The sequence below is a fragment of the Melanotaenia boesemani genome, chromosome 13 (assembly GCF_017639745.1).
Source record: "Melanotaenia boesemani isolate fMelBoe1 chromosome 13, fMelBoe1.pri, whole genome shotgun sequence".
Classification (NCBI taxonomy): domain Eukaryota; kingdom Metazoa; phylum Chordata; class Actinopteri; order Atheriniformes; family Melanotaeniidae; genus Melanotaenia; species Melanotaenia boesemani.
Window position 1 is genome coordinate 5360128 of NC_055694.1, and position 12683 is coordinate 5372810.

Here is a 12683-nt window from a genome sequence, read left to right on the forward strand (position 1 = left end):
GCAGCTGCGATGTCCCCGAGGATGTCTCTGCACAACACCCAAGTCACCATTTGTTCTGCATGCGGTGGCTGAATGTACTGTATGCTGAGCCCCCCGCTGCATGTCTTCATTACCAGACATCCAAAGGATAGTCTGCTTCCTCTCCCACTCTTCAGAAAAAGAACTGAAACTTGTAAAATGATTCCCTTACCACTCTTTGTAGTGCGAACTGCGGCTTTTCATCTACCACCTCTGCACAGCAACGCACAAAATACAACCTTAAATGAGCAGCAAAGGCCTCACCAAAGCTAAAGCCATTAAAAGAGGACTGCTGTTAGAGAGAAAACACTCGCCTCCACATCATAAGGAAAGAGCATCATGGGCCTCGTTTCGTTGTTGAGGCAAAGATGAATCCTTAGATAACTGAACAGTTCTTTAGCAGATTCCAACAGAAGACCTCTTTAAGAATACCCACATTAAAGAGCAACACCTGCTCAGTCCTTAAAAACTACAAGTGTCTTACTATAAGAAGCTGCAGGCAGAACTCTGAGGTTTCCAGCTTTCATCAACAAGGCGGATATATGGTCTTTGAGCGAGGCCACTCCAGAAAAAAATCTAATATACTGAAACTAAACTAATAAACAATGAAACATTTCGAATGTGATCATTCATGATTATCCTCCTCTTCCTGTTTTCATGGTATATATTAAGCTCATCTCTGTAATGGGAATTTTACAGTATATTTTAACTTGTGGCATGGATGATGTTGATTACCCACATAAAACATAATCATGCACCTTTATAACAAATGATAATTATGTTCATGAAACTTTAAAGAAACAGTAGTGAGTTTATTTGAGCATGAAGAGCAGAAGCTGGACACCAACAAGTGTACATTAAGCTTTATTTTATCACCAGACTGTACCAAACGTGATGAAGTATTCAAAACAGTGTCAGAAATGTTCTCAACTCCTCTGATTAATTGCTGCCTGGAAGTGCAGCTAAACACTTCTTGAATCAATAGCAATTCAGAGTCTCTTTTCTTCTCTCAAGATGACACAAATTTCTCAATCAATATTCATTTGTTTATGAATTTGATCATTTGACTACAACATGATTCAGCACAGAGACAGCCAGTATTTATCTGTATGAGTAAAAATAAAAACTGCTCTTTTTCAAGCCTGAAAGAACTGCTTTCAAATGATATTTTCAGGTTTATTGTGATGCTGAATCAGCTTCCACACATTAACTGTTGTACAGAGGCACCACCCGGTCAATAGCTGCCCTGCAGATGGGGCATTTCTTTGGCTCTGGCAGGGCTTCGTAGCACTGCATGCAGGCACACACATGACCACACTCTAGAAACACGCAGGAGCGTTCACGGCTCAGACACACAGTGCAGCTGCTGGGTGACACGCTGCTTTCCGCTATGTTGAGTTCACGCATACGTTTCCTCTGATGCTCCTTGAACTCCTCCAGCATGTTTTTCTTCCTCTTGCTCTGTTTGGAGTGAAGGTAGCGCTTCCACAGGATGAAGAGGAGCATGGAGCAGGCAGCGACCCCGAACACGAGGGTCAGAACCCTCCACAGTCTGACGCTGCTCACCTGCTTCTTGAGGAGAGACTCATAGTCCAGCCGAGTGAGGAAATAACAGAAACCTGGTTTAGGAGGCTGGAGCTTGATCAGGTTGTTGTCCAGGACCAGCTCTCCCACTCCTGTGACACTTTCTCCCACTCGTAGCATCTCCTCTGTTTCATGAATGCCCTTCGGTCGCTCTCCGCTGATGAAGTGGCCAATGACGTTAGACAAGGACTGAACTGTGGGATGGAAGTTCTCGTAGGTGGTCTCCAGGTCCAACTCGCCAGCATCTAATGGTCGTATAACCCGAACTGATGCTGCAATGTCTTCATCGTGAGACCCAAGAGCGAATGGAACCGTGTTGGTGCGCTGGTGAATGACTTTCTCTGTGCTGTTCCTGTTCAGAAATAAAAGTAAAAACAAGGCTCATTATCGGCATTCTGGCTTATTGGACTGAAATTCACATTAAAGATTTTTTCATAAACTTGATAAACTTTGGAAAACTTAAATACTTCTACATACTTAGAGTTTTTCTTTTAAAAAAAAACCTTAAGGCAGTGATCTCCAGTTTCGATTCTCGTGAGCTACTGTCCTGCAGATTTTAGATGTTTCCCTACTACAACAGTTCTGCACGAGCCTGTTAATGAACCATTGATTTGAGTCAGAAGGTACATGCATCATAAATCACTTCCTCATCATGCATGATGTAAAGATGTCGTAAAAGACCAAAACAATAACTTTAGGCTCTTTGGTTCATCGTTTCTTTTTCAGCTGTTTCTTTCAGATCATTCAGAAGACGTGTACCCTGACATTTGGAATTTCTACCTTTTATCGTTTTACAATGTAAAGCATTTCTTTAAATGTTAGGATGAGTCTTGATTTATTAGAAGAGCAGTCGAGGGCCTAAGCTGCATTACGAATGAGGCTGCATGCATGACTGTCGACTTTCCAAGAAAATCAATGTCAAATTCACTTCTTCAGCACATTTAGAAACAGAGAAGTCGACCAAAGTGGTTCACAAGCTCATTAAAAAAAACAAGAAACCATCAATTAATAAAATGGAAACAATAAAATGAAACATAAAAGCAATAAAATAGAAAATAAATGTAAAAAAAGAACACAACAAAAAAAGTCTGATGGTACTCAAACTGAACTTGAATGAAAGGTGAAGGACAAAAACTGAGTAATGGAAGACTTGTAAAAACTGAGTGGGAGGGTAAGCGTTATTCCAGAGTCCAGGGGAGCCACTGTGAACAGCCGAGGCCCTCAAAGCTTTAAACAAGACCTCGGCTGTATTAAAAGCACCAGCCTAGACCAACAAGATCAAAGTCATGTTAGTTCAGGGGCCATTGACAGAGCAATTTCATCTCAAGTGGGCTGGACCAGTGAAGAGCATAATAACCTGCAAATAGCAAAAACTTCTCATTTTAGTTAAAAAAAAAAAAAGTACAATAATCAAGATTTCACAGTGAATGAGCTATCCTTTTAGAGAACATGTTTTCCTCAAGAAATTTTAGGTTCATAAGTGCTGTTAAACAATATTTAGCCTCAGTTTATTTACATGTGTATTTATACTTCAAAATTACAATGAATCTATAAAACCACAGGAACTGGAACAACTCTGAATTTCACATGATGATTAGAGTAACTTGTCAAGAGCTAGAAGTTCATTTAAGCGTACACACGTGTACATTTCCACATGTGTGTAGTAATCATGACTACCTGAACTGACTCTCCTCATAAAACAAACTAAAGTCAGGTCTATTAAGTAAGAAAGATATTAAATAAATATCAAGTTATCCCCCGTCTGGTAAATGTTTTATATATAAGTATAAAAAATATAACCTCATGTAAACAAATGAAAAAGTTACTTTTATTTAAAAAAATTGCAGTTAATGTCTTTTATGTCATTTTCATATTTACAAAATTCTTTCCACGGGACAGACTGGACCCTCTGATGGGCTGCTTTAGGGCCCCTGAGCCATAAGTTTGACACCCTTGGGTTACATGATCTCTGTGCTCTTTGGAGTTATAAAAGTGATGCTGCTTGGTTGAGTAGCTAGGTGCTGTACCATGTTTTACTACAAAAGTAAGTAGAAGCACCTTAAAATTACTATGAAAACCTGCATAAACTTGAGTGATGTGATGATAAATGTTTAAGACCGACAAGAACACATTTGGGGGTGTTTTGTAAGAAGGTTTTTCTGATAAAAACTGGACTTGACTACTGTGGTCACCTGCAGAAGCAAGTTAGTCTTTAACTAAGGCTATCATGGCTTGTCTTGAACACACGGTCTAAGAGATGATCATTGGTTCTGTTATGTGATGGCCTTGTATGATGGCATACATACGAATATATGAATCTTTAATAATTAGAAACATCAGTTTGTCTTCTGAAATGACTCTAAATCTTCTGCATTTTTAACACTTCTTCAGATTTTTCTAATTTGCCCTTCAGCTCCAGAACCAGTCATGTTAAGACTATTTTCAGCACGACTTCCACAGCAGGCGGCATTCACACAGCTGTCTCACAGGAACAGCTAATTCTACTTTCACTACATCTTTGTAACAGAAACTGGCCTCAAAGTGTTACCAAATACAAGTAAATAAAAAATATAAAAAAGACCTTCCCTGGATTTAACTGGCCACAAATAGTGTTTCCTAACAAGCAAGTCAGGGTTGCAGCTCCTTTGTGAAGATGACTGGAGGGTAAGTACTTCCCCTGCTGCCAGACAAATCTAACTAAAAAACAACTGCCTTCTTAAATTTTCTCCCACTGGTGGGTCATATCTGACACTCCTTCCTGAAAAGCAGTGTGGGCAGCTGCAACCCAGTGTGACAAAGCAGAAACAGAAACTATAAAGCTGCTTTTACACATGCACTGCAGTCCTGAAATGTTCCAGACATTTCCAGGAGGAAAACACCTGAAACACCCAGATTTGTGTGGATGTTTCCAAAAACGCTCCCAAGATCAAATCCAAATTATATCTAAATCAGCCAGTGTAAATACAGGCAATTCTCCAGTACAATCATGGTGGTTTTTGAGTTTTTCTTCTACAAATATGCACAGTAAATACACATTTACATACCTATTTATTTATATTAGAAGTTATTTATTTGAAATTTGTATTGATGCTACTGGTCTAGTATGTCCCACCTCCTGTGTGCTCTATACAGATGTTCCCCGGCACCTCCTCTCTAGTACTGTCAGCTGTCAGAGCACAACAACCTCCCTCTGTGAAGCACATCTGTGGACAGCAGCTACAGAAACCAGACCGAACTGTCTGCATATTCCCCAGAAAATGTCTGGTGTTTATTTGTGAATATGGCTATGAATAAAATGAAAATAATCAAAGAGAAGAAGTCATCTCTCACTGAGAATGCTTTGTATTGCATGTATAAATAATGTAAATGTGTTTTCTAATCATCAACAATGAAAGATAAAAGGGTTTTGAAGGGGAATAAACTGGAAAAAGCTCCCTTTGCCCTCAAGTGAGCGTGAAGCAAGTGTCTGTTTACAGTAAGAAACCACACCACCATCTCAACTGTGACATTTCAACGGTGACATTTGCAGATTTGTTTACACGCTGTTTAATGTGTTGCAACTAATTACCTATCAAGCCTACAAAAGTGATGCTGACAGTGCTCTCCTCCCTGATGAATGTCAGAGCGCTCCTTAAACATGACGAGGTACACCACGAAATGTGTGTTTGTGTAGCAGGCAGTGGGCTTGTCTGCGTCAGTGGCGCCATCTGCTCTGCCCATGACGTTACTGCCTTAGAAAGATTTGATTAACTAAATAAAATCAGTCTCTGAGCAAATGTTAAAATCTTATGATCGTACTTGGACTAATTAAAGCAAAAACATGACGTTTCATTGTGAAATCAACAGAACAATAACTTAGAAACTGATTTGTTTTCCCTTGGAGAGCAGTTTGCCAGTTGCAGACAGTTTTTGCAAAGCAGCATGAAAATATCACATTAGCTGACTTACCAAAGGTGAGTGGTACGATTCCAAACCATCTTCTCCTCCTTCAGCGTCAGCCTCTCAATGACGCCTTTACAGTTTTCAACAAACTGGCTGTTGAGAGTTTCCTTTACAGATCGCACCACACCTGTAGTGCAACACAACAGATAGTGTAACTTGTCATTTTCCTGCATATAGGTTGAAGTTCCTCGGTTAAGATACACTAGGCTTTTAAGATGGCCTTGCAAACCTTCTATGACAGCATATGGGACACATCTGCCGGGGGTTTCAGACAGGATGTTTTTCAAATCCTGATCAATGGAGATTTTCTTTGCTTCCTATACATGAGGGAAATAAAAATAACAATGATAAAGAGAACAAGACTGGCAATAAATTCAGACATGTGACAAAGACAGCGTGCACAAAAACACTGGTGACCTTTAAACTGGCAACTGTTTTAGCTCTGCCCCTGTAAATGGAATAGAAGATGGCAGTCAGGGCAGAGCTAGTGGCTAAAACCACAATCTGTGCAGTTGATGGTTTTCCACTGGACTCCATCGTGCAATCTGCAGCATTCAGCGTCGCTGTGAGTGAAGAGACAAACACAGGTTAAAGTTATCTTTGTGACAGTCAATTAGAGCAGTGTTTCTCAATCCTGGTCCTCAGGACCCCCCAGCTCCAGACGTTTTAGACTTTTCCATACTTTAACACACCTGACTGCAATACATGGCTCATTAACAGGCTTGTAAAGAACTTGACGAGCATTTCTGGTCATCTGAATCAGGTGTACTCGAGTTGAAAACATCTAAAACAAAGGTGTCAAACTCTGGTCCTTGATGGCCACTGTCCTGCAGGTTTTAGATGTTCCCCTGCCTCAACACACTTGCCTGAAATTAATGGGGCATTGTGCAAAACTTGCTGTTGGAGCCACTTGTTTTGAATCAGGTGTGTTGGAGAAGGGAAACATCTAAAACCTACAGGATAGAGGCCCTCAAAGACCAGAGTTTGACACCTGATCTAAAAAAGCATTTCTATTTTTCTTCTACTTTGTAATTTGATACTTTTGGATTTTCATAACACTCCAATATTTTCTATATTTTAATTATAGGCATATGATTGGCTTCTTATCCATCTTCTTTTTAATTATGTTTTTCTAAACTGATAAATTTACATAGTTTAATTTTATACTGCTTTTATATATCTGATGTTTCTCTAATGTTAATTTTAAAATTATTTTATTATTTATAAACATGTGCAGCTATTTTTGTTTCCAACAAAGATTTCTTCAGTTCAATGGCAAACTACCTGAATCTCAACTGACATAAATATTAAACTACTTAACAATTAGATGAAACCTCTAAATTTATTTATTTATTTTACCAATTTAGTCATTTTTCATCCAGTCCAACAATTTTCCCAAAATTTCCAGTTGTTCCAATCGCAAAGAATTTATATATACAATCACATAAAACAGCAAAAATAGCCAATTCAGGTCTTTTTCTGATCCTGTATTAATCGTGTTAGATTAGTCATGTTAGCTCTATTTCTGAAGGCTTATTTGATTTTTTAAAAAGCCCCAAATTAATCAAATAATCCTAAATTAAATAAAGCATTAAGCCCTCTCATTTAGGGAGAACAGCAGCATTATTCTATTTCTGTTTGCCTTTTTATTAGCTAGCTTATTACAATTCCCCTTATGGTGTTTCACAGACCTCAGTGAGACAGTAAAGTAAAATTCACAACAGGAAGTTAGCTTCACTAAACATAAACATGACTCAATGCTAACTGGAAAACGACGACCCAGAACGGTGATATCCCTATATTAATTAAATATAAGTTCGGTTAATGTCTCCAAGCATGTCGTGTGGTTTCCCTTTTAAGGTTTAGTAAATAATATTGTGGTTAGCCAGCAAACTAGCTCACACTTCCTTAACTGAGCACACTCGCTAGCTTAACTCAATTAGCGGTATGCTAGCTTTGCCTGGACTACAAAGAAGCCAGTTTAAGTCTTAGTGTTAAATATGTTGCAGCTGTCACACTTGAAAGACTGGTAATTAATATCAGCTAGTAAGAACTTACTTTTACCTCCCTTCGTCTGTCAGGAGGTGCAGCGCTTATTCTGGTCAACACTTTCGTTAGTAGAGACACAGACGTGCTGTTGTCTTCACCGCCAGTAGATGTCAGTATAGATCCACTGGATAAGGCTGGTTAAGGCTCGTGCTCTTTTCCAATGCTATTCTAACATCCATGAGTTGCACAAACTACATGCATTTCCACATCCAGATAAACTATAAAATGCACTTATTTGTCAACTCCATATGGGTAATTGTTCTCTTAAATACATTTTAGCTTTGAAGCTACTTTATTCCATGGTTTTACCCTGGCACCTTAAAACCATCAATCCCTGAGGTTTATATTTCCTTACTGGTTTCCCCTTCCTTCCTGTACATCGTGATACTCTAAGTGAAACCTACAGAATGTGCACTAAGACTGAGTTTCTAAGTTGCTGTGGACTGTACTAACATTTTCTATTTTACTAATTAAAGTTTTATAGATCAGTCTTGTGGCATTAAAATGAGCAGCTGTTGGTCTGTCAGGCTGTAAAAATCCTGCTTCTCACTGAAACGGAGCAAGAATTTCTATATTTACCTGAAACCTTTTGAATCAATCTTTTGTTTGACATTCTGTCAAAAATCTGTGTATAAGTAAAAACTTGGAATTAATTTTGTTATCACTGATAAAGCAATAATAGAGAATGATTAGCTGTTTGTAAAATTTTATAAGGAAAACATATTAAAGAAAAGTTGGAAAGGTGGGAAAAAGTTTGATTTGGGTTCTGTGAGTGATGACTGGTATCACGTCTAGGAGGCAGATGACACACCTGTTCATCTCTGGTGATCACTCACACCTGCCTTACGTTCAGGGTTTTATTACAAATCAGCAGCTCAGCGATCAATCCTTCCTCCAACAAACAGCCAGCAGTCTCCTCTGAGAAATGGGGGCAATTTCTGCACTGCTTTATTAATATAATAAATTACATATAGCTCCAAAATTCCACTCAGTCTGAAAATATAGGTATCTTCACAACATACTGAGAATCACATCTCACTTTAAGAATAAGAATAAAAAAAAACTTTATTACTCCCTCAGTGGGGAAATTGCATTGTTGCTACAGCACAGATGCAGTAAGCAGAAGCACACAAGTCATATCAAACAAGAAGATACTCACAGACACACACAAAAAATAATAATATGTACAGTGTATGGTCTGAAAGGGTGAGGATGTACAGTATATAAATACATACATAAACATGTATATAAATATGTAAACAGATGTATTTATATTTTCTCCTCGGGACATGAAGTAGATTTCTGAACATAAAAAACCACCACTCAGCTATGTTCTGTACAAAAAAATAGAAAAGAAAATCATTCCAAACTTTTAAATAAGCACAAACTAATGTAATTTACAGGTGTGCAATTGTTAAAAATATAGTTCTGTTTTAGTAAAAACAAATTTGAAGCAGCATCATGACAGAAAAATTTAACCATTATTCTAATGGACTCCATTAGAATATTATTGCAGTATACACTCACTGGAAACTTTATTAAGCACACTTGTTTAATTGCTTGTTGACATAAATATCTAATGAGCCAATCACAAGGCAGCAAATCAATCTAATAAGGCATGTAGACATGGTCAAACAGGTCTGTCTTGTAGCTGAGACTTTACATACATAAAGATTAAAAATAAATTGCTGAAGGTCAAACTCAGCATCAGAATGGGGAAGAAAAAGAATTTAAGTGGTATTTCAGAAACTGATAATCTACTGGGATTTTCACACACAACCATCTCTAGGGTTACATAGAAAAAATATCCAGCAAGCAGCAGTTGTCTGGACCAGAATGTCTTGTTGATGTCAGAGGAGAGTGATCACACTGGCTGCAGATGATAGAAAGGCATCAGGAATAAAAATGGTTCCAACCAAGAAATACACAATGTCATCTCTGAATGCAGAACACATCCAAGCAGATGTCAGCTAAGAACAAGAAACTGAGGCTACAATTCACAAAAACTGGACAATAGAAGATGAAAAAAGTTACCTGGACTGATGAGTCTCCATTTCAGCTCCACCTTCAATCAGTCAATCAATCATAATCAACACTGGACTCCAACAGTCACCAGATCTCAGTCCAGTAGAACAGCTTTGGGATGTGGTGGAACAGGAAATTCTCATCATGGATGCAGCCGACAAACCTGCAGCAACTGTGTGATGCTGGCATGTCAATATGGAGAAAACCTCTGAGGAATGTTTCCACCGCCTTGCTCAACATATCACAACAAGAATTAAGGCAGTTCTGAAGGCAAACGGAGGTCCAACCTGACAATGAGAGTTATCTATATGACGTAAACCTTTCCTCGGGTTTGGTTGTCAAGGTCCTAAAACTAAAGCTCTGTCTGCACCTTTTCTGCCCATATTTATGACAAAACTGTAAACTGACAGTGTTGTGCTGAACAGCTGAATTATGTTGCTGTCCAGTTATTTTCGGACTTAGCTGCAGGTTGCAAAGCATGTGAGGAACTTAAGAAAATATATTTCCAACATTTCAAGACTATAAATGTCACCATGAGCACCATCTCACCATGATTCTGATTATATGATTTTTTTTTCATAGCAATAGCTGAGGGGCTGGAATGCTTATCCTTTATCTTTGAGATCAGTATCATAATACCTTATTGTGCTTATTACTGTTTGACTGAGAAAAACAGGCTGATTTTCCTAACAACAACTTACCATTTAGAATGTTTTTTTCTTCTTCTCTGATATTGTTTATAATGTTTTCCTGCTTGTTTCCTTGCCACAGCCAAGTTTTTCTACATGCATTTGCCATCGCAGAGCACATAAAATTAGTGCAGCTGTCTGGTACAATGAATGCGTTTGCAATGCAAAGCCCTTTCTTAGCCGACAGGATCTTGAGAAGGCAATCCATGCATTCATAAGTTCAAGACTGGACTACTGTTGGCCTCAGTCAGTCTTCAATTTCACGTCTCCAACTTGTACAGAACATCCAGATGTGAACACATAACCCTGTTCTGTCCTCGCTCCACTGGATTCCAGTTCATTTTAGAATTGATTTTAAACTTCTGTTGTTTGCTTTTAATGCTGTTAATGGCCTGACGCCCTCCTACTTGTCTGAGAAAATTTAATTATCTGTAATTATGGCAGGGCCCTGCGTTCATCGGGCCAGCTTCTGCTAGAAGACCCAGGGTTAAGATACAAACAGCTGGGTGATCGGTGATCTCCTAGAATCAAACTGCCCCCGACATTTACATTACTACTGATTTCAGCCTTTTTAAATTAAAGCTGAAGACCCACTTTTTAAGATTGGCTTTTAATTCCGACTAGGACAGTCTTGTTTCTAGGTGTGTTTTGTTATTCTCATTTTGTCTGTTTTATGCACTTCTGGAAGGCTCTTAATACCCTGCAGCACTGTAGCACTTTCCAGTTGTGCTTCTATGTGTTGTTTTAATTATTTCATGTTTATGCATTGCTTTTATGTCCATTTTATGACTCTGTTGTAAAGCAATTTGAGTACTTTTGGTTATTGTGAAAAGCTATAACAAATACAGTTTGATTTATTGCATACAAAGTGTGATGTTGCACCTGCAAGCCACCCAGTATGGGGGAGCATCTCTGGCCTCGAGATGACCGTCGCAGCTCGCAGTTTATCCACGGCTGCAATAACAGAATAACTGATAACAGAAAAAAATCTGCATCTACAAAATGTTTATCCTCAATAAAACCCCAAAACATCCCCCATTATTTGTGATTCTTTGTATAGTTGGTACAGACCTGCCAGCTATCCAAACCACCACAATATATTTTGATAAAACTCTGTGAGCCATTTACCTCAGAGTGAACTGTGAAACAAATAACTAGCAGCCATTTCACTCAATGCAAGTGCTGCCATCAGTGCATGCAGAGCTTTGAGGTTCAAAAAATATAACAATAACAAAAGAACATCTAAAGTAAATCCAGGTCATGTCATGACTGAGTGGATTTGAATAATTGTAAAAACAAACAAACGAGCACATGTACACACAGCTTATTCTGATATAACATCATGTGTCACATATCTTACATCAGAATAAGGTCATTATTCATCCAGCAAGTCTGAATCAGGACCATTAAGTGTTTGAAAATGAATACAATTAGCTGGGACTCACGTGGGGGTCTCACCTCTGAGCTGGCAGGGAAGGTATTAACAGATATACCTGGTGTGAGCTTTCATGCATCAAGCCAGCATCTCAGCATGAGAGCATGATGATGTGATGACACATGATGTATGCAACTAGCATGCAACGACTTTCACAGGATCAGCACTGAATCAACCTGGCGAATCAAAATATTTAACATATCCCATGTCCCACCGGTTCCAGTCATTTTTTTACGAATCTGTAGAAAACACCCCTTAGAAAATAAACCCTGACGGATTCTGAATTGTAATCTTCAACCCTAGAGTTTGCTTGGCGCATGAGTGATGATGTAAAAGTATCCTGATCTCAACACTGCATTCATCAGTTGACCTGTGCCTCCCATCATCAGGGGAGAGGAAAGATTCAGTAGATCACTGGCATTAAAAATTTGGCTTATATCGGCATGTGCTGACAACAAACTGCATTTTATTAGCAATTTTTACATTTTTTTGGGAATGCAAGCATCTTTATAAGGCATATGGATTAAATTTTAACAAGTCGGGTGAAACAGAGTTGTCTTTGTTGCCAAAGAGAAACGATTAAAGGTCACGACAGAGCTTCAGTCTTTACACCTAAAAGCCACCAACCAGGCTAGAAATCTGGGTGTAGGGATTTAGACTATTTATACCTAAACTTTGAAAAACAAATTAAGGGAATCACAAAGTCAGCCTACTATCAGCTTAAGAATATATCAAGGGTAAAACCTCTGATGTCTCAGCAGGACCTGGAAAAACTAGCCCAGCTTTCATCTTCAGTCAGCTTGATTATTTTAACAGTGTTTTTACAGGTTCTACCTAAAAAATCAATTAGACACCTGCAGCTTATTCAGAACTCTGCTGCTAGAGTCCTTTACAAAGTACAAGAAAGTGGACCACATTAGTCCAGCTCTGAGGTCTTTTCA

The 12683-nt window shown here is 38.6% G+C and overlaps 1 protein-coding gene and 1 long non-coding RNA gene across 2 annotated transcripts; one reads left to right on the forward strand and one right to left on the reverse strand.

Annotated features, from left to right (window-relative positions):
- Positions 1 to 805: 805 nt before the first annotated feature.
- mul1b (mitochondrial E3 ubiquitin protein ligase 1b) lies at positions 806 to 7727 on the reverse strand. The gene is made up of 5 exons (XM_042005042.1): positions 7603 to 7727; positions 5962 to 6107; positions 5774 to 5861; positions 5551 to 5671; positions 806 to 1954 (listed from the first exon to the last, which is right to left on the reverse strand). Exons 2-5 carry the CDS (start codon positions 6079 to 6081, stop codon positions 1225 to 1227), a joined length of 1059 nt encoding a protein of 352 aa, XP_041860976.1. The 5' UTR covers positions 6082 to 6107; positions 7603 to 7727; the 3' UTR covers positions 806 to 1224.
- LOC121652319 lies at positions 2730 to 12444 on the forward strand. The gene is made up of 3 exons (XR_006012583.1): positions 2730 to 2740; positions 4266 to 4270; positions 12296 to 12444. It is a non-coding gene; the product is annotated as an uncharacterized LOC121652319 (long non-coding RNA).
- Positions 12445 to 12683: the final 239 nt, after the last annotated feature.

Excerpts from the sequence above, each read along its gene's own strand:
- mul1b (XM_042005042.1), bottom strand. The coding sequence starts at position 6,081 with ATGGAGTCCAGTGGAAAACCATCAACTGCACAGATTGTGGTTTTAGCC. Across the intron at positions 5,862-5,961 it reads AAACAGTTGCCAGTTTAAAG|GAAGCAAAGAAAATCTCCAT; the intron begins GTCACCAGTGTT and ends CCTCATGTATAG. Across the intron at positions 1,955-5,550 it reads AATCGTACCACTCACCTTTG|GAACAGCACAGAGAAAGTCA; the intron begins GTAAGTCAGCTA and ends ATTTCTGAACAG.